Source organism: Bufo bufo, chromosome 3 (genome assembly GCF_905171765.1).
Source record: "Bufo bufo chromosome 3, aBufBuf1.1, whole genome shotgun sequence".
Taxonomy (NCBI): Eukaryota; Metazoa; Chordata; class Amphibia; order Anura; family Bufonidae; genus Bufo; species Bufo bufo.
This window is the reverse complement of record NC_053391.1, coordinates 244,947,061-244,967,659: the sequence shown is the minus strand read 5'-3', so window position 1 is coordinate 244,967,659 and position 20,599 is coordinate 244,947,061. Positions and strand designations below refer to the sequence as shown.

Sequence of the window (20,599 nt, the reverse complement as noted above, 5' to 3'; positions counted from 1 at the left end):
GTCCAGGTGCAGGGCTCCTCTGCTCAGGCACAGTGGCTAGGTACTAAGGCAGGAGTAAAAAAAAAAATAAAAAAAAAATTTAAATAAATTTGGAATCACTTTCCGCACGCAGCCGGGCCGCCCGTAAGCCCATACGGTCAGTCAGGGGGTTGGTTCGGGCACAGTCACAATAATCCGGTGGTTAGCTAGGGAGCGGTGGCATGAGTGAAGGGTCGCCCAGCCGGCGTGCGCTCACTCACACGTCTGTCCTTGGTTATTCAGGTCCACAGGTGGTGGGCTAACTTACGATACTGTGGGGTTCGTGGCTGTCATGGCCGCCAGGTGAGTCAGGGGTGGTGCATGCGGGGTCCAACCCCCTCTTTTCTCCTGCATAGGCTTGGGGGACGGGGGATGGTGGACTATTATGTCCAGGCCTCTGGCGCATCTCTTACAGGGTGGCGCCTACAGTCGTGGCCTTTGGTGGGGGGGAAAAGAAAAAATAAAATTAAATAAATAAATAAATAAATAAAAATGGTATAGATAGGAATGTTGCTTTGCCAGGTCTGTCACGACTACAGACTCCTTATAAAGCCCTGCCACGACTGCAGGCATCAGTCTGTCACGACTACAGACCCGCTCTAAAGCCCTGCCACGACTGCAGGCAACAGTCTGTCACGACTACAGACCCGTTATAAAGCCCTGCCACGACTGCAGGCATCAGTCTGTCACGACTACAGACTCGTTATAAAGTCCTGCCACGACTGCAGGCATCAGTCTGTCACGACTACAGACCCGTTATAAAGCCCTGCCACGACTGCAGGCATCAGTCTGTCACGACTACAGACTCGTTATAACGTCCTGCCACGACTGCAGGCATCAGTCTGTCACAACTACAGACCCGCTTTAAAGCCCTGCCACGACTGCAGGCACAAATCCGTTACGACTATAGACTCATTATTAAGACCGGCCACGACTGCAGGCATTGGTCTCATGTCAACAGACTCACGAGGTAATACTACCACGTCTACAGGCGATGGTCCGTTACCGCTACTCTCGATGTAGGGTCCCCTCACGACTACAGGGGCTAGTCGGTCACATCCACAGACTCGGTCGCACTCCCGTTAACTACAGGCACTGGGTGGGCATCTACGGGTAGTTGCGTCACGACTACGCACGTGGGTCAGCCACGGCCTGGGAGGTCAGCCTTCACAGTCACAGGTAGGTCCAGTTAGGCTTCAGTCTCCCAGCGGGTTCCAGTCACAATAACCAGCCCCTAGGTGAGGGGGGCACTCCCGCACCGGCGCACAATGCCAGGGAGCTGTGCGGCTCCTCACGCGGCACACGGTTCAAACCAGCGGGGGCCGGGGCCCACGGTAAAGGAAGGGCTCCCTCTGATCCGGTGCACATTGCCAGGGAGCGCCGCTGCTCCCCACGCGGTACGAGTGTCCAGCCGGCGGTGGGTCGGCCCTAGCTGAGGAGGGGGGCTCCCCCGCACTGGTGCATTCTGCCAGGGAGCAGCGTGAGCTCCCCACGCGGCTGGGGGGTAAGGCTCCTCATCTTCAATAAAGTCTGGCATGGGCCGCCGTGCCGTTAGGTAGGCAGGGATCAGGGGAAGGAGTACTAGGCTCGGTCAGAGGGAGCAGATCATAGGCGGTGGCTGGCTTCCTGCTGCCGGCCGTACATAAGGTGCCAAGGGGGTTAGTTAGGCACAGGATGTTAGTTAGTCCGTGCAGGTGATCTGCGTTATACCATGCTCTTCATGCTCGTATTCAGAGCTGTGCCCATACGGGAGCTGCTTAAGTGGTTGATAGTGAAAAAAAATAAAAAAATAAAAATACATTTTTGAGTCTCTCACGCATGGCTTCTCAGTGTTAGTTTTACACATACGGATCCGCCATTAGAGTCTCTCACGCCTGGCTTCTCCGTTTTAGGTTTACACATATGACTCCGCCATTAGAGTCTCTCACGCATGGCTTCTCCGTTTTAGTTACACATATGACTCCGCCATTAGAATCTCTCACGCATGGCTGCTCCGTGTGAGTTTTACACATACGACTCCGCCATTAGTCTCTCACGCCTGGCTTCTCCGTTTTAGGTTGGCACATATGACTCCGCCATTAGAGTCTCTCACGCATGGCTTCCCCGTTTTGGGTTTGCACATATGACTCCACCATCTGAGTCTCTCACGCATGGCTGCTCCGTGTGAGTTTTACACATACGACTCCGCCATTAGTCTCTCACGCCTGGCTTCTCCGTTTTAGGTTGGCACATATGACTCCGCCATTAGAATCTCTCACGCATGGCTGCTCCGTTTTAGGTTTACACATATGACTCCGCCATTAGAGTCTCTCACGAATGGCTTCTCCGTTTTAGGTTGGCACATATGACTCCGCCATTAGAATCTCTCACGCATGGCTGCTCCGTTTTAGGTTACACATATGACTCCGCTATTAGTCTCTCACGCATGGATTCTCCGTTAGGTTCACACATATGTCTCCGCCATTAGAGTCTCACGCATGGCTTCCCCGTTTTAGGTTACACATATGACTCCGCCATTAGAGTCTCTCACGCATGGCTTCTTGGTGTGAGTTTTGCACGTACGACTCCGCCATTAGTCTCTCACGCCTGGCTTCTCCGTTTTAGGTTGGCACATATGACTCCGCCATTAGAGTCTCTCACGCATGGCTGCTCCGTTTTGGGTTTGCACATGTGACTCCGCCATTGGAGTCTCTCACGCATGGCTTCTCCGTTTTGGGTTGCACATGTGGCTCCACCATTGGTCTCTCACGCATGGCTTCTCCGTTTAGGTTCACACATATGTCTCCGCCATTGGAGTCTCGCGCATGGCTTCCCCGTTTTGGGTTGCAAATATGACTCCGCCATCTGAGTCTCTCACGCATGGCTTCTCCGTTTTAGTTTTACACATATGACTCCGCCATTAGAGTCCCTCACGCAGAGCTTCTCCGTTTTAGTTTTACACATATGACTCCGCCATTAGTCTCTCACGCATGGCTCCGCCATTAGTCTCTCGCGCATGGCTTCTCCGCTTTAGGTTTACACACAGGACTCCGCCATTAGAGTCTCTCACGCATGGAGGTAAAAAAATAAATAAAAATTCCTCAGCAGGCCCAGCTGCGCTGGGACTAGTCTCCCATCTCACCGTAGCTAAGAGACTGATGGCCAATTCCTTGGCCAGTAATACTCTGAGGGCTTACAAGACAGCTTGGCGCCTGTTTCAGACATATGAGAACACCTACCCGGCCACCGGGGGCCTATCACTCACCTATTGGGCTTTGTCGGGGTTTTTGCCACTCTCAATTAAACCTGTCCTATAGCATTGTTAACTATACATGGCAGGTATTCAGCACCATTGGTACAGGCTACATCCGGACCTACCGTCACTCTTCTCCGCCCACCCGATCAAAGCGGCGTCGAAGGGTTTGCGCAAGATGTCTGTTGTGAAACTACATGGGCGTCAGCCATTTACCGGTAGCTTGTTCAGGCCGTGACAGGCAAACTGCAGGGGCAAACCGTTCGGGCCGCAGGTTAGCGCTCTGGTAGAAACAGCCTTGTACCTGGCTTTCCATGGATTACTCAGGTCAGGCGAGCTCATGGGCACCAATACACTGGCTGGGTGCTTGCGGAAAGGTCAGCTCATCCGGCGCGGGTCCATCTATGTCCTCACCTTGGCCTCGTCCAAGACGTCACGGCTGGGGCAATCAGTGGCGGTCAGATACTTTCCCACGGACAGCAGATGGTGTCCGATGCAGGCCTTGGAGGCTTGGCTGCGTAGTATTTAGTCCAAGCGGCATGTTCTCCCGTACTCGAACTAGGCAATGCTCGGCTAACCACCGCGGCCTTTCTTACGTACATTCAGGTTAGTTGACAGGTTCAGGGGTCGGTCCTCGCTGGATCACAGGACATTCCTTCCGCATGGGCGCGGCAGCGGCGGCGTCCATGCATAAGGTGCCAGTACATGTCATCAAACGGTTGGGTCGTCGCAGTTCCGCGTGTTCCATGCATAATATCCCGGATCCTTATACGAAATATAATTGGCTTTCGAGTTTTGGTCTGTAGTTTCTGGTATCAAGTTTTCAAACTCCTATGCATGATTCTTTTGGCCCCTTTAGGCTACCCTTCGATAAGCAGTTCCAGCATAACTCTGCTGCTTCTAGGTTGGGGGGGTGGAGTATAGGCTTAGGTAGGGTACCCTCTCAGCATGAGCCGATCCGAACAAGTGGTAGGCAATTAAGAGTGCCGCATTTGTGTGAGGGGAGGCGGGGCGTTCACTATTTAAACCTGGCCCTCCTCCCCCCACTTGTCGGTTCGAACGATTTCAACCCACCCAGGAGCCCTCCCTTCTTTCAGGTCTCATCATTGGGGTAGCCCCCTTTAGGCTACCCTTCGATAAGCAGTTCCGGCATAACTCTGCTGCTTCTAGGTTGGGGGGGTGGAGTATAGGCTTAGGTAGGGTACCCTCTCAGCATGAGCCGATCCGAGCACAAATTAAATACATAGAGGCACATTTACTATGCTGTATACGCCTCTTTTTGTCAAAAATGTTGTTGCACACTTTTTTGCGACTTTTCCGGCTTCGTGCCACATTTTCAGAAGAATGTCAGTTTTCTGGTGTGAATAAAGGCAGAAATCTAGAATGCTGCCGTTGATTTTAAACTGTTGCAAGGCCAACGGGAGAATGCACCAAATCTATGAGTGGTGTGTGCCTCTGCTTAAGGCCTCTTTCACACTACCGTTTTTTTTTTCCGTTTTGCGGTCCGTTTTTTGCGGTCCGTATACGGTCCGTATACTGAACCATTCATTTCAATGGTTCCGCAAAAAAAACGGAATGTGTTCCGTATGCATTCCGTTTCCGTATTTCCGTTTCGTTGAAAGATAGAACATGTCCTATTATTGCCCGCAAATCACGGTCCGTGGCTCCATTCAAGTCAATGGGTCCGCAAAAAAAACGGAACACATATGGAAATGCATCCGTATGTCTTCCGTTTCCGTTCCGTTTTTTCTGAACCATCTATTGAAAATGTTATGGCCAGCCCAATTTTTTCAATGTAATTACTGTATACTGTATATGCCATAAGGAAAAACGGAACGGAACGACGAAACGGAAACACAACGGAACCAAAAAAACGGAACAACGGATCCGTTAAAAACGGAACGCAAAACAGTGAAATGGACATACTGTAGTGTGAAAGAGGCCTAAATATGATGAAAGCACAGAAGTTACCAAGACTGGCAAAGCAAACACAGTTCTTGATAAATGTCCCCCATACTGCTGTGTTGCATTGTTTGTGAAATGTGAGATTTTTTTCTCCTTCCCGTTTATGTACAGCAAATAATGCAGATCGTTGTATTTTTTTAAGACATCTTGTTTTTACTGAAATCCTGCTTTTTTTGTGAGTTTGAACATACTCTAAATGTAGGGCTATCACAACCCATATCTTTTCAGCTCAGACTCTTTACCACACACTGGCAGATTATGAAGGGATATGTGTAAAAGGGTCTGCTGTACACTATTAAAAATTAATGCTGAGACCTTTATTTTTCTTGATGTTATAATATGTCAATTAACTATTACAATCAGATTTTTTGACAACATGATGTTTTATAAGCTGCAAGCTATGTGCGGTGATCTCCCAGCACAGGATAGTGCTATAATAGGACCATACACTGCAGTCTCATCTACATTTGGTTGGTCACACTGTAAGCAATTGGGCTAGCGTAGGAATTTTTATACAAGAACTGCTGTGTTCTTTCTGACACCTTGCTGTCATATGTTCATTCTGGATAAGCTGGATTTCAGGCTTCCAATTCTAATTCAATAAGTTGAAAAGAAACTTTGACAAACTGGCATTTATGCTTGATTTCAAAGGACAGCTACATGATCAGAGGACCCCTGTGTCTTGGAATTGTCTAAACTATAAACCAGCTCTCATGATCAAGTGTGACATGTAATGTAAATATAGCTGGCTTTCCCAATAAAGAGAAGTTTGTCGAGTTCACTGACTCTGCCACTCTACCTTCAGGGCTGCTAAAACCTGCTGAACTGAATCGATATTGTTTTAACTGGCCAGTAGATCTGTGCTGGTCACTCGCTGTAGCCAGGAATCTTGCATATGTCTTTGGCATCTCCTTAGTTTCATAGTGCATAAGCACTACCGAGAGTAGCTTGTAACCCATAGGCATTTTGGAGTTTTTGATCAGTGAGATGCTGGCTTCCTATTGCTTGCGCAACTGGAGTGGGTTCACATGGATGAACAGCTGTACAGTGGAAAAATTATATTTCTAACATAAGCAGTCTTTTTTATGCTTTATATAATAGATTTAGCGTATAATAGAAATGCCAACAATGCTTGTTTATAGCTTGTGGACTGATTCACAGTATTCAACCATGAACAAATGCAATCCTGGGTAATATAGAGGTATAGAGTGATGCATTATCATATCATAGGCTAGTAAAGCATGGAATCTAGATGCATTTCAGGGCTCCTGTCCCCTTCTTCAGTAGCTGCAGTTATCTTAGGATCAAGGTGAGTTTTTGGATCACTATGGGTTACAACAAAAATGTGTCCCGGATCACTCATATCTGATAAAACAAAATAAAATAAAAGATGCTATGAAGACAGCTCCATATAAAATCACAGAAAAGAACCATAGACTCACTGATCATTGATAATGAATAAACATTAAACATGTCAATACCTTATATATCATGCCATAAAACAATCTATGATCCTAACACTAAATTCAGAGAAAACTATACAACTCTGCTTTAATATTACGACTTTTTGAAATAATGGTGTCAAAATTGTAAATAAATCTGGACTCGGCTCTGGACATCTTAGTCTTTCTTGCCTAGCTGAAGGCCTATGAAACTTAAACCTCTGGGATTGCATTGATGGACCTGTTTGAAGTGGGCAGAGTGCGTGTTTTGGTTGTCACTGGGGCCAGTCCTGCTTTGGATTTCAGATAATATAACAGGGAGAGATCAGAGTTGTGCCAGGTATTACTGTCAAATCATTAGAGCTTCAGTGAGGCTTTAAAAACGACACCACTGACAGCTTATACAGTACACGGTGATCCTACAGGACACTGTAGTAGAGGGGGATTTCAGTACAAGGGCATATCAGAATAGATTCTGTATCTAAAGACACTAGTAGACAAAGGAGGGATCAGCAAACCTGGACTTCCACCCGCCCATGACCACCTGACAAACCATCCAGATAATTCAAAATGTATGAACAAATCACAGGATTGCAGGCTCCACATCTTGCTGCAAACCGTTTATTACAGCAGGTGCATCCACCACAAAAAAAAGATTGAGATGTTTTGCTGGAAAAAAGTATTTAAGCATGCATGGTAAAAGCATTTTTTCCGCTGAAACATCACAATCTTTTTTGGTGGATGTACCAGCTGTAATAAACGGTTTGGATCAAGGTTTGGAGCCTACAATGCTGTCATTTGTTCATAGATATTGAACTTAAATACATGTAGAGAATACTTGCAAAAAATAGGATATATCTTCTCTCTGATTGCAATGTCAATCCTTAAATACAGACCCTCGCATTTTATAAAAAAAATACATACTACAACCAAAGGGTTATTTTAAGTTCTGTCAAAAAACTTACCCCAACAAAGCGGGGTGCAACCAACCCAACCTCTTCTTATGGCCAGGTTCACACAGGGCTATGGTAATGGAAGAAAACACAGCAGGTGGCTGTAAAGCTAGCATTAGTGTGCTGCCACCCATTGATTTTAGCTGGTGTTTTTCTGAACTTTTGTGTTTTAATGGCATTTTTTGCACTTGTATTTGATGGTGCTTTTTTGCAGGAGAATTCCAGCTCCAGATGTTAGTTGATGTGTATGGGAAATTGTAAAGGGGTTGTCCTCAGGATAGGGGATATGTATCTGATCAGTGGGGTTTAAACCTCTGCCATACTAAAATATTGCATTGACATAAATATTCAGACTCAGTGCCCATGCTGCGGACCGGAGGCACAGATGGGAAGCCCACGTAAGCACTTTGTATTGCTTCTGTGGGCTTACAATCCGTGTCTCCATTCTGCAAAAGATAGGTGAAGTCCTATCTTCGGTCATGTGTTGTGGATTGCGGACCAATTCAAGTCAAGGGGTCTGCACCCCCGTATATTGCAGACTGGCCATTTACGGTCCACAATACGGGCACTGAGCCCTTAAGAATGTGGGCATGAGCCCTTACTTAGGACTTAGTTAAAGGTCCTTTGGCAGCCATTACAGCTGCCAATATTCTGCAGATCTTCTCACGTTCTGTTAGGTTGGTTAGGGACCAACAGTGGACAGCCATTTTCAGGTTCTCCATAGATGTTCGATTGGGTTCAAGCCAGGACTGTGGCCTGGTTACTCAAGGACATTCACAAAGTTGTCTCTAAGCCACTCATGTGTGGTCTTGGCGGTCTGCTTAGGGTCATTGTCTTGTTGAAAGGTGAACCTTCGGCCTAGCCTGAGGTTCAGAGCACTCTGTATCAGGTTTTCATTAAGAATATCTCAGCATTTTGCTCCATTCATGTTTGCCTTAACCCTGACCAGTCTCCCTGTCCTAGCCCCTGAAAAAACACCACCACAGTATGATGCTGCTATCACCATGCTTCACTGTAGGGATGGTATCAGTCAGGTGATGAATGGTGCTGGGTCCCTGCTAGACATGACACTTAGAAATGAGGTAGTTCAATCATGGTTTCATCAGACCAGAGAATCTCATTTCTCACAGTCTGAGAGTCCTTTGGGTGCTTTTTTTTTGTTGCAAACTCAAAGGAGGCTTTTTGATGTGTCTTTTACTGAGGAGAGCATTCTTTGTGGCCACTCTGTCATAAAGCCCATATTAGTAGAGTGCTGCAGTGACAGTTGACCTTCAGGAAGTTTTTCCCATCTGCATACAGGATCTTTGGAGTTCAGCCAGAGTGACCATTGGGTTCTTGGTCACCTCTCTTACCAAATCCCTTCTCTCCAGATTACTTAGTTTGGTGGGGTGGCCAGGTCTTGAAAGAGTTATATAGACAGGGGGGTGTCTTTTCAAATAATATCCAGTCAACTGAATTTACCACAGGTGGACACCAATCAAGGAGAAGAAACATTTCAAAGATGATCAAGAGAGATGGGAGGTCCCCAGAACAAAATTTCAAGTGTCATAACAAAGAGTCTGAATACTTCTATCCATGCAAAATTTTTATTTTTGTTTTACCTTTTTAATAACTTTGCAATTTCCCATTATGGGGTATTGAATGCAGATTAATGGGGAAAAACTTGATTTCTTTTTAAATTTTGGTTAGTGATGAGCGAACTGGTTCGTCCTGCTTGGGACAAACCAAATTAATTTCAAATTTTCATTGAGAATCCTATCTCCGTAGATGTATTGCCTTGGATGAGACTATTTCAATATAGCCGTTGTTAACATGAGACTTCATTAGTCTCGCGCATGCGCTGTTACGAATCCAAACCCAGATTCGTTAATGATTGTGGCGTACGCCACAAATCCAGGTTTGGATTTGTTATGTAATACATTCATGCATAAGTTTCTGCTCACAGTAATGGCACATGCTCAAGACTAAGGAAGTCCCGCTTTAGCGGTCATATTGAAAGCAGGACGAACCGGTTCACTCATCACAAATTTTGGCACAAGACTGCAATTTAACAACACGTAAAGAAAGTGAGAGTCTGAAGACTTTTCCAATACATTGTATTTATGTGCTTGTATATGTATATGAGACTGTATGTATGTGCTTATATATAAATGCCACAACATAACAATATGTTAAAAAAGTGAAAGGGGTCTAAACACTTTCCGAATGCATTGTATGTATTATATGTATCTTGTAAGGCCTTATTTACATGGTCAGTGTTCGGTCAGTGATTTCCATAAACGATTGTGAGCCAAAACAAGGTGTGTGTATAAAAAAACAAAAAAACACAAAAACAGGTGCAAATTTTTCCAGATACTTTATCTCAGTGTAGGCTCCACTGCTTGTTTTAGTCCACAATCACTGATGGAAATCACTGACCAAACACTGACATGTGAATAAGGCCTTACCCTGTTGACTATACAGTACAGTAATTTTGCTTCTGTTTGCCCATAGAGCCTTCCACAGATCCAGCCACTATCCAAGAGGTTAGCGAGTATGTGTTGTCACTCAAGCTACCTGTTGATGCCTCTTCTCTTCAGAGGAAAATGAAAGAAATAAGGAACATAGCAGGAAAATTGCCTAATGTTGATGCAGTGCTGTCTCAAACAAAAGAGGACATTGCCAAAGCAAAGAAACTGCAGAATGAGGCTGAAGAAGCCAGGTAGGTCTATAAAATAGATTTACACCAATGATGGACAGAATGAACATTATATATTAATTAACAAGACTAATCTCTGTATTCCAAACATCCCATGTAAATTCCATAAAAATATCTGAATTACATTGGGCCTTCTATTTTCTACTGGTTTAATTATGAGTTTAAATAAACCGTGAAGTTTATTGCATTATAACAGTGTAATCCAGCAGAGAACTTAACATTAGGTATCTGGGGGAGAAGAACAGAACTGGATCGCACATCCACAATGCTATGCTTTGATCTAACTCGCTTCTCAGCGCTATATTAAAGTGTACAGCCCCCCATACTGCATGCTGTACAAGTTCTGTTTTCTCCCCCAGATAATAACTTAACATTAGGTAGTTATTACATTTCACCGATATGTCATCACTTTAAGTGGTGGGAAATTTTCTTTGAGACGGTAATACACTCATATAGTTATCCCACATAGCCCTTGTTTTCTCTGGCAGACATTGGGGGACAGTCGGACACTCATACAAACTGTTCCCGGAGAACTTGACAAGGTTATAACAAATTTACATTAAGTTTTATCTTAGTTAATCCTTTGTTTACTATTTTAGGGGCACTTCTATATTTTAATGGTATGGCATATCATTAGGACATGTCATGGTGATATAACCGGGGTCTGGTCTTCAGTTCCCCCCACTGATCTCAAGGATAAAGAGCACAAGGTTACCTTGAGTATGTCCTAGCACACTGTTGCTTCAGTCCACTGTACAGTGAACTAAAACACAGCTTCATTTCCTGCACGACTGGTGGATGGAAGTTCTGCTGTACAGGGAACAACTATAATTTATAAGCAGAACTGAGGCCTTCATACTGAGGATCTATGGGGATCCCTAGGGATGTGCCATTACATGTAATTCAAATGGCCACACATGGAAGAAAGTGGGTCGTTGAACCCTGTTAAAATGCTGATCCTTGTTTTCCTGAAAATAATAAAGCATGGTCCACAAAGTATTCCTATTTGTTTGCAGATGCCTTCTTCTCTGTCTTCAGACATGTAAAATAGTGGCTGCCATTTTGAGAGATTCATCCAAATCTAACACAAAATATTCAGATTCAGCTGAAATCTGTTTTTTTGGGAATTAATTTGCTCAACTCTTATAATTATTCATATTACTTAAATTGTGTGAATCAGTATAGGATCCTGAATAATGGGTTTCTTTAAACTTTTAAACCTTAGGAACAAAGCAATCAATGTTGAAGAAAATGTGGATGATGTGGTAGGTAATATTAATCAAGCAAGGAGAATCCTCCAGGAAGCGGAAGATAAAATCCGTGGATCAAGCACATCTTTGCTGCAAATCCAGGATCGTATGCAAGAGGTGAGACACAGTGGAGCGCATTTACTATTTTGTATAACATTACATACATCTTAGAGACTGTGGATTGATTATAACCATGGAGTTACTGAGAAATAATTATAAAACCTGTTTTCCATGTATATACTCTGGATCAGATTTGATTCAAGATGGATTTTAATGCTAATTATTCAAGACAAGGGCTGGAGATCATCTTCTATTTATGTGGATGTTTCTGTGTATGGTTATAAATGTAAAGGTCCAAGAAGTATTAATACTTTATTCTGCTTTGTAAAAAGATTTTTTATGTGAAGCCATAAAAAATTGACCAGAATTAATTATCATTACAGATTGAGCAAGTTCTGGGGCCGGTAGAAAGGGGGCTGACAGATGTCCATGATCAGCTTCAGGGCTTTACACAACGAGTGGAAAATCTGCGCAAAGGAACTGCAGAAAGTCTACAGAAGGCTGGTCAGGCTCAGCAAGCAGCTGAGGGAGCTCATAGCAAAGCTATGGATGCACAGCAGGTACTGACAGAATATGATGCACGGATACATGTACACTTCATTATACTTAGAAAATCCAGTGGGCATGCCACAGTTTATGTGGTGAATGTGTCTAGAGAAGTGCCCCAGTTATAATGGGTAGGGAAAGACCAGTATAATTCAGGAGGGCTCCGGTGGCCAGGTGCACAAGTACCTGACGTTCCTGGCATTAATTAATGCTGAAAGCATCAGATTGTTATGTCCTCGGTGTGGGGATTCGCTCTGGTAGGCAGGGTAAGCGGACGCAGAACAGAGGCAAGTTCACAAAACAAAATGTCACTTTGCAGTCTTGGCCTTGGTGTTAATTCACACACAATGGCAAGTTCATACAGCAAAACGTCACTTTGCACTCTTGGTGTCAATTCACACACAATGGCAAGTTCATACAGCAAAAATCACCTTGTAGTTTTTTTGGTGTTGGTTCACACCTTGCTGGCAGTTCTGCCTTAAACAGTCCATTGCAGCTTTAGGGGGCCTGTTTCCCTGGCACACGGGTCTCATCCCTCTAACCCAGCACAAACCTCAGATCCCAACACAGAGATGGATTGCTGCTGAGTCCAGCTGTCTTTTAAGGACAGCTAGGTGTTGCCAAAACCAGGACTGGCACTTGGGATCCAATCCAGTGTTTAACCCCACCTGGTTGCAAATTAGCCCAGCAGCACACGCTGGGAGAAAACTACCTGTCTTCCCAAACCACACCCTTCACTGTGTCACACCGGATGCCGTGGTGAAGAGAGCTTCGGTGGTGCTGCTGAAGCTATGGCAGAAAAAGGAGTGCATCATGGGTTTGGTTGGGCACAGGAACAGGAAATGCTACACACAGGATGTAAATAAACCAAGGTGATTGATTTACATGATGAAAACTGGTCAGGAGAGTCCAAACTGAGATAAAAAGAGAAAAACATGGGAAGATGTGCTAGAGGTAAACAACATGAACATATCTGCTACATATCTGTTAAACATAATAATCCTTTAAAAGGGGTTCTGCCAAGCATGAAAGTTATTTTCACTCCACAAAGTAGCAGATTACTAACTGATTGGTGAGGGGCCGATTGTTGGGAACCCCACTGATTCTGGAAACGAGGACCCATTCCCTTGTCATGATGGAGCAAGTGTCTATATGGGACTGCCAGAAATAGCAGAGTGCTGTACTAAATGCAGCTAGATGCAAACTTTGTCAAGTTGCACAAAACTAATAATATCTCTACTGCTTTATTTCCGTGGAATAAAAACTATAATATGTATCGTATAGGGTCTAGGTGCCGTGCAGGAAAAATATGCCTTATTGAAGAACCGCATAGGCCAAGCATCCAGTTTTGGTGCTCAGGGACAGAAGGTGGCAAATATCAAGATGGAGGCTGATCAGCTTTTCAAAGAGTCAGAAGGAATGCTCAAAAAGATGAACGGTAAGATAAACTGCAAGACAAAATGTGCATCCTATGTAACAGCTCCTATTAATAGTTTCTGTCAGGAGTTAAAGAGTTAATAGTTGCTTACTATGGAAGCAACAGACTGAATGGCACAGCCTAGCGTCTTACTGTTTTTATATTCATCTGAATGCTTCCTACACATTTTGTACAAGCGTCTGAGAGTATTAGCAATATGTTCCTAGGAGCCAGAGGCCTTCTGTTCATTCCTTCATTCAGACTGGGATGAAGGAAGCTCGAAACTGTGCTGGACATATGTTGTTAAGTAAACCGGACTCCATGCACAGAAGGGAAACTGTTACCAGGTTTATGCTACCCTATCTGAGAGCAGCATGAAGTAGTGAGAGAGACCTTGATTTCATTGGCGTATACAATGAGGTCATCTCCATGCTGTGCACATGCTCCTCAGTTCACAGTATTCATGAAGGACCAGCTCCCCCTGCCAACCTGCCATTGATTGACAGCTTTCTCCCTATGTACTGTACAGGGAAAAAGCTGTAATTCAGCAACAGAGGGACATCACATGTATTTGTATCTAAACAGAAAGGTAGCAGAGCATGATGCATATACTGTGTCAAATACAGATAGAAGATGTTTTGCTCTAACCTGAAGAGTCCATTGTATTTTTGAATATATGGTCTCCATTGCTCATTGACACTCGGAATAGTGTTGCATGCTTATTATTAATTGGATGGTAATGGATCATCGCATCCTTCATGGCTCATGTAAAAATGTGATCAGAACCCACAACACACACACGTCGAGTGTGTATTATCATATTTTACATTTGGAAGTTGTATTTATTCACATATTTAGCTTCAGACCTCATGTAACATATAGGAGATTTCAGGACAAAACATTCTTTCTCCATAGGACTGTTGTACCAATTCAACTTATACACTTGATCCAGAGCTAGATATGAGTATGGTTATTATTAGTTCTGTAAGTAAGGGCTCATGCACATAAACGTATTTTCTTTCCATGTCCATTCCGGTTTTTTTGCGGAACGTATGTGGAACCATTTATTTCAATGGGTCCGCAAAAAAAACTGAAGTTACTCGGTGTGCATTCCTTTTCTGTATGTCTGTTCCACCAAAGTATAGAACATGTCTTATTATTGTTCGCATTACGGACAAGGATAGTACTGTTCTATTAGGGGCCAGCTGTTCCGTTCCGCAAAATACAGAATGCACACAGACGTCATCCGTATTCTTTGCGGATCTGTTTTTGTGGACCGCAAAATACATACGGTTGTGTGCATGAGCTCTTAGGATGGGAGTTGGGGAAAGAAAAGTGTGATAATGAGAGTGATGCATACTCAGCTACTATGAAGCAGGTGACATTCAAAATGTTGCTTTGCTGGTATCTAAGTTTTTTTTTTTCCTTACAGAAATTGAGGCAGAGCTTCGAGAGGGTCAGGAGTCTGTGATGAACAGAATTTCAGAGCTGCAGGACATGGAAGAAGAGGTCAAGAGTCTGCGAGATGACATCCGTTCAAGAGCTGCCTTTTACGCAACCTGTAGGGATTAAAAACAGTGGGACATTGCCATTTATTTGTGTCTGAATGTTACTTGAATTTTCTTCTTGCCTCTGCTTGTATACAAAAGGTCAATATTTCAAGCTTTTAATTCCAGATTCTATGGATTATTTTTTTTTTACATTCTCTGATGATGCTTGCACATATGCCATTTTCCAGTTTGTATGCAGTTTTTGGAGCAAAAATTGGAATTCAAAAGTAAAAGGGAAGTAGAATCATTTTGTGTACTTTCTTCACCTTATGATCCTCTCCTGACATTGGATTCAAAAACTCCATAAAAAAAACATTAAAAAGGCATGTGTGAAGGCACTCTAACAAAGGTTAAACGAGGCTCCCATAGCAGTCATTACCAATTAGTCATTTGTTTTCATCTAACTAGTAGCCAACCCACAAGCCCTATGCAACCTTCCAGTTTTTTAGCTGTTGAGCTTAGATTGTAAAGGAAATTTAGCTGATGACATGCTGTATAACATAATTATTGCAACAACCAAATCATTAAATGTCATGAGTTAGGTCTAATAATAAAATATGTCTATTGAACTTTGGAGAAGTTCGGAGCGACATCAGTTCAGCCAAAAACTATTCATTTGGCCCATGCTGCATCTAGTGCATCCTGCAGAGTGAAATAAATACGCAGGTGCCCATAGTCATAGCTAAAGAGAAAATCAGGGATAGCAGCGTTCTATAAGCCTACAATATATGATCTATATATAAACTAACATCCCATCTAATATACAATCAGAGGTTCTTAACAAGTATATTTTGATTTGAAAAAATCTTAGCCTATCCACCAACAGCAAGGTAACCGCTATACAGATGGGAACCTAACTCCAAACCTTTCAATACCATTCATAAGCATCTAAATTAAAGGCAAGGGGAACCTGTAAAAACACTAACTGCTATCATTATTACCTCTCTGGGTTAGCAGGCCATGACCTGTTATGACACTCTGTGCCAACAAAACTTCTTTCAGCAGGGGGCACATAGTCAGCTATACATGTCACCTAATTAAAAAAGGCTGTGAAGGGGATGGGTTATTATGTGTGTTTTTATTAAGTGTTTCTAAGTGATTTTATGGGTTCCTATCGCCTTTATAAATGCCATAGAGATAGGTTAAGGTTCCCAAATGTACTGAGGTCACCTTGCTGTTGGTGGATGGGCTCAGATATTTTTTGATCAAAATATATTTACTAAGAACCTCTGATTGTACATTACATCGGGTGTTATTTGATATAGAGATCATATATTGTACATTTATAGAATGCTGTTTTGCCTGACGTTTCTTTTAACATTACTAATTATCATGGCTCAGCAGTTTTTTCAGTGCCCAGAATTCCAAATCAATTTTACCCAAATCAAATATGCTTTAATTGCCCTGGAAATTGGTATATCATACTCTTAGATTTTTGAGAAAACAAATAAGTTCAAAAGAGAGATGTAATAATATTACATTGGAAATGAGATGAGCAAGCCAGTTCTCCAACCAAAAGACAACAGAACTGAATGTCTCAAGAGACAACTGTATTGTAGTCCAGCCAATGATGCTCTGAATTTCTGGGAAACACATATATGCAAATTAGCATACTTTACATCCTTAAAAAAAAAAGGAACACTAAGTCTATCTGATGCCAGTGCATATATGTTTCACAGACACTTAGAGCAACGTTGGCTGGACTACAATACTCTTCAAGCATACTAGGTGGTTTCCCTAATGAAACCTAAGACAGCGACAAAGGCAACTTAGGGCAATTTTTTCTTGAGGCATTTTTCTTGTCCTTTTGGAAGGAGAATCGTTTTGCACATCTTATTCAGAGAAGCATAATATGGGGACATCCAGTACTCTTGTCCTTTTGGAAGGAGAACCGACTTGCACATCTCTTTTCTCTCTCATCCCAAGAAATTTTGTTTTTCTTTAAAATCCACATTTTTGGGGAAATTTGGGAGGAATTCTGAATCAGTAGAATTGGTTTGCTTTTTTCTAAACTACTTGTATATCAGTACACTTGATGGACTTGATGGACTCCTTGGTTGAATCTGATGGACTTATGTATTTTTTCAACCGTATTAACTATGTAACTATGTACTTTACCACATAAGAAATCTGTAACATTGAACAGTTTGCAATAGGATGAATCACATCTCACTGAATCAAAAGAAAACACAATACCAAGGACACTGCCGGACTGGTGCCTTTGTTAGCTCTTTAAATGACAACTGATATAGCCAGAACCTCCATCATTTACAGGTCATCATGAGATTATGGTTCTTGCAATGCTCCCTTTTTCTGGCATCTAATATTTTGGCAACTTTTCATTTTATAGACATAAAAGAAATATAATATGATTTTTACTGCTGAAAAGACGCTGTTGCTGCTAACTTTCTCTAACTTGACAGCTTGCATCCTTGCCCATACTGCATCTGGTGCTGTTCTGTAACAAATCTTCTTACAGACTTCAGTATTGTTACTAATAATTGTTACTTTGTTTTCGTGTATTTGTTCTTAAAGGAGCCTATATATGAGATAAATCTTAATAATTTTGGCTGGATCCACAAATAATTTTTTGCAGGAAAATGTGGCAAAAGGCAATAGTTTTGTGTAAAATGGTTGTAAAAATAACCAATTTGTGAATACAATGATGTATTCACCGCTTACAATGATGACACTTTTAGGCTGGGTTCACACTGCATTTCAGCCCTCCAAGGAGCTTTCTGATGGTGGTCTTCCACACTGTTCTATCTGGCAAAAAAGATGGAAATGAACATAAAGCAGATGAATTCTCTGTACTCCCCCTTAAACCGCATTGTGAACTCAGCCATAGAACTTATTCACACGTCAGTGAATTATGGATGACATGTGCTGTCCGTGTTCTCCAATACTGCATACAATGAAGACTCCATTAGGCTGGGACACTGTGTTTTAGACCTCCACTGGGGATCTTCAATGCTATTTTGCTTGTTTTATTAAACTGGGTGTATCCTTCATGGTGTACGCTTAAATTGTGTTTTTGGGTGTCAAACATATATCCCCAACAGAAAGCGCAGCAGAGGGCTCATCTGTAGAGTGAACACTACCTTAGGGCTTATTCGCATATTAGTGAATCACAGACATGTGATGTCCATGGTCTCCGTAGACAGCAAATGTATGAATTGATTTTATTGTGTTTATTCACACACACAACAAAGGAAGTATCCACTACTTTGGTCCGTCGTGCAGACCACACACACCTAATAAAGTCTACGGGTCTGTGATGTGATGGCATCTGTGCTTTGTCAGTGGTTTTCACTGACCATTGGTAGGAGATGCTTTAGAAATCCCCTTTTTAAAATAGCAGTGCATGTGGAAAATGGATGACGCACAGAAGGTAAAAAAACAGACATATAGACCAAAAACTGACCTTTTTTTTTTTTACAGACGTGAAATGGACATGGACGTGTGAATAGAAGTCTTAGGGTACAGCCACACAGACAGGTTTCTGCATGCAGTTGTGGAAGCCAAAACCAAGAGAGAATTCAAAAAAGAGGAGATGCCATATATGTTTTTTAAACCTCCTCTCCTCATCCTCCACTTCTGTTTTCAGCTTCCAAAACTACATGCAGAAACCTGATCGTGTGGCTATACCCTTAGGGCTCATGCACATGGCCGTTGCCCGTATTGCGGACCGCAAACAGCGGGTCCACAATATGCGGGCACTGGCTGCGTGCACACTGTATCACAGATGCGGACCCATCCTGGATGGGCAGTGTGAAACAGAGGCACGGATCAGAAGCACTACAGAGTGCTTCTGTTGGTTTTCTGTCCTCTGCACCACAAAAAATTAGTGCATGCACTACTTTTTTGCGGTGAAGACCATCTGATGTGGATCGCGGATCCCATTCAAGTGAATGGGTCCTACGTCCACATACTGCGGCCCTACAGTCGGTGCCCATGCATTGCGGACCGCAATGTGCATGAGCCCATAGATGTATCTGGGAGCACCATTGCTCTCTCTAACCCACTGAACAAACTTGTTCCTGTGGAGTACAGAGGAATAACTCTCAGCCAAACTCGTGTATGGCCAGCTTAACAGCCAGACGTATGTTGGAGGAGGTGAGAAATAACTGATTAGATTTGAGACATAATCAGCAAAAAATAAATAAAAATACACATCATGTTTGTACTCCTATTTTGCACAGCAGCCAAGCAATGTCATTATTTTTGTCATTATCTGGAGAAGTCACAATGTTTTAGGATTTTGTAAAGTAGTCTGTCAAATTATTATCTGTTGTTCAAATGTCTAAGCCAGCTATATTGTTTCACAGACTTGTTTAACGTATAGCATTTTTATTCTTATATGTATTATTTATATGACAGTCATGCATTATTTAGTCTATTCCATTTTAATAAAAATTATTCTTTCAAGGTTTGTCTTATTACAAATCAATGAAATAAAATCCTACATAGCTACTCATTTAAAAAGGGGCCTGTATAGAAAATTAAATATTGGTTTTATGCAAGAAACAGGAAAAGCTCAATTAAAGAAGCACTCCATGATTTTTATTTTGCCTATATAATGCAGGATAGGCCATTATTGAAGAATAATATAGAGGCTGTTGTGTATGCCTTTTGTATCCCTGTTTTAGGCCGGGTTCACATGACCGCTTAGTTTTCTGTTCTGATCCATCAGAAGAACAGAAACATACACAATGAAACGGATCCTATATTTTAAGCATCCGTTATACTCAGTTAGGCCTCCTGCACACGGACGTTTTTTTTCCCCGTTTACTGGACGTTTTTTGTGTTCCGTATACGGTCCGTATACGGAACCATTCATTTCAATGGTTCCGCAAAAAAAACGGAATGTACTCCGTATGCATTCCGTTTCCGTATTTCCGTTTTTCCGTTCCGTTTTAACATAGAACATGTCCTATTATTGCCCGCAAATCACAGTCCGTGGCTCCATTCAAGTCAATGGGTCCGCAAAAAAACGGAACACATACGGAAATGCATCCGTATGTCTTCCGTTTCCGTTCCGTTTTTTGCTGAACCATCTATTGAAAATGTTATGCCCAGCCCAATTTTATCTATGTAATTACTGTATACTGTATATGCCATACGGAAAAACGGAACGGAAAAACGGAACAGAAACGGAAACACAACGGAAACAAAAAACGGAACAACGGATCCGTGAAAAACGGATCGCAAAACACTGAAAAAGCCATACGGTCGTGTGCAATAGGCCTTATGCACATTTTTTTGCATCTGTTTTAACCATTTGCATCTGAGATCTGATATTTTAGACAGAAAAAAAGTCCTGCATGCAGATGCAAAATCTACATAATTGAGCATAACGGAAGCTTAACATACAGGATCCATCTTTATTTTTCTAAACTAAATGGTCATGTGAACATGGCCTTATTTGACAAGCAATTTGAGAGTTGTCTGCCATCTTGATTCATTCT

General features: G+C 42.6%; 1 protein-coding gene across 1 annotated transcript in view; it reads left to right on the top strand.

Annotated features, from left to right (window-relative positions):
• The window catches only part of LAMB3 (laminin subunit beta 3), a 155,770-nt gene extending 137,466 nt beyond the window's left edge, over window positions 1–18,304 (top strand). The window contains exons 19-23 of the mRNA XM_040424063.1: window positions 10,104–10,311; window positions 11,534–11,675; window positions 12,002–12,178; window positions 13,449–13,602; window positions 15,014–18,304. Of these exons, the coding sequence (XP_040279997.1) occupies window positions 10,104–10,311; window positions 11,534–11,675; window positions 12,002–12,178; window positions 13,449–13,602; window positions 15,014–15,153 (821 nt within the window). The 3' untranslated portion in view covers window positions 15,154–18,304. The remainder of the gene's footprint in view (window positions 1–10,103; window positions 10,312–11,533; window positions 11,676–12,001; window positions 12,179–13,448; window positions 13,603–15,013) is intronic.
• The last annotated feature ends 2,295 nt before the right edge of the window (window positions 18,305–20,599 follow it).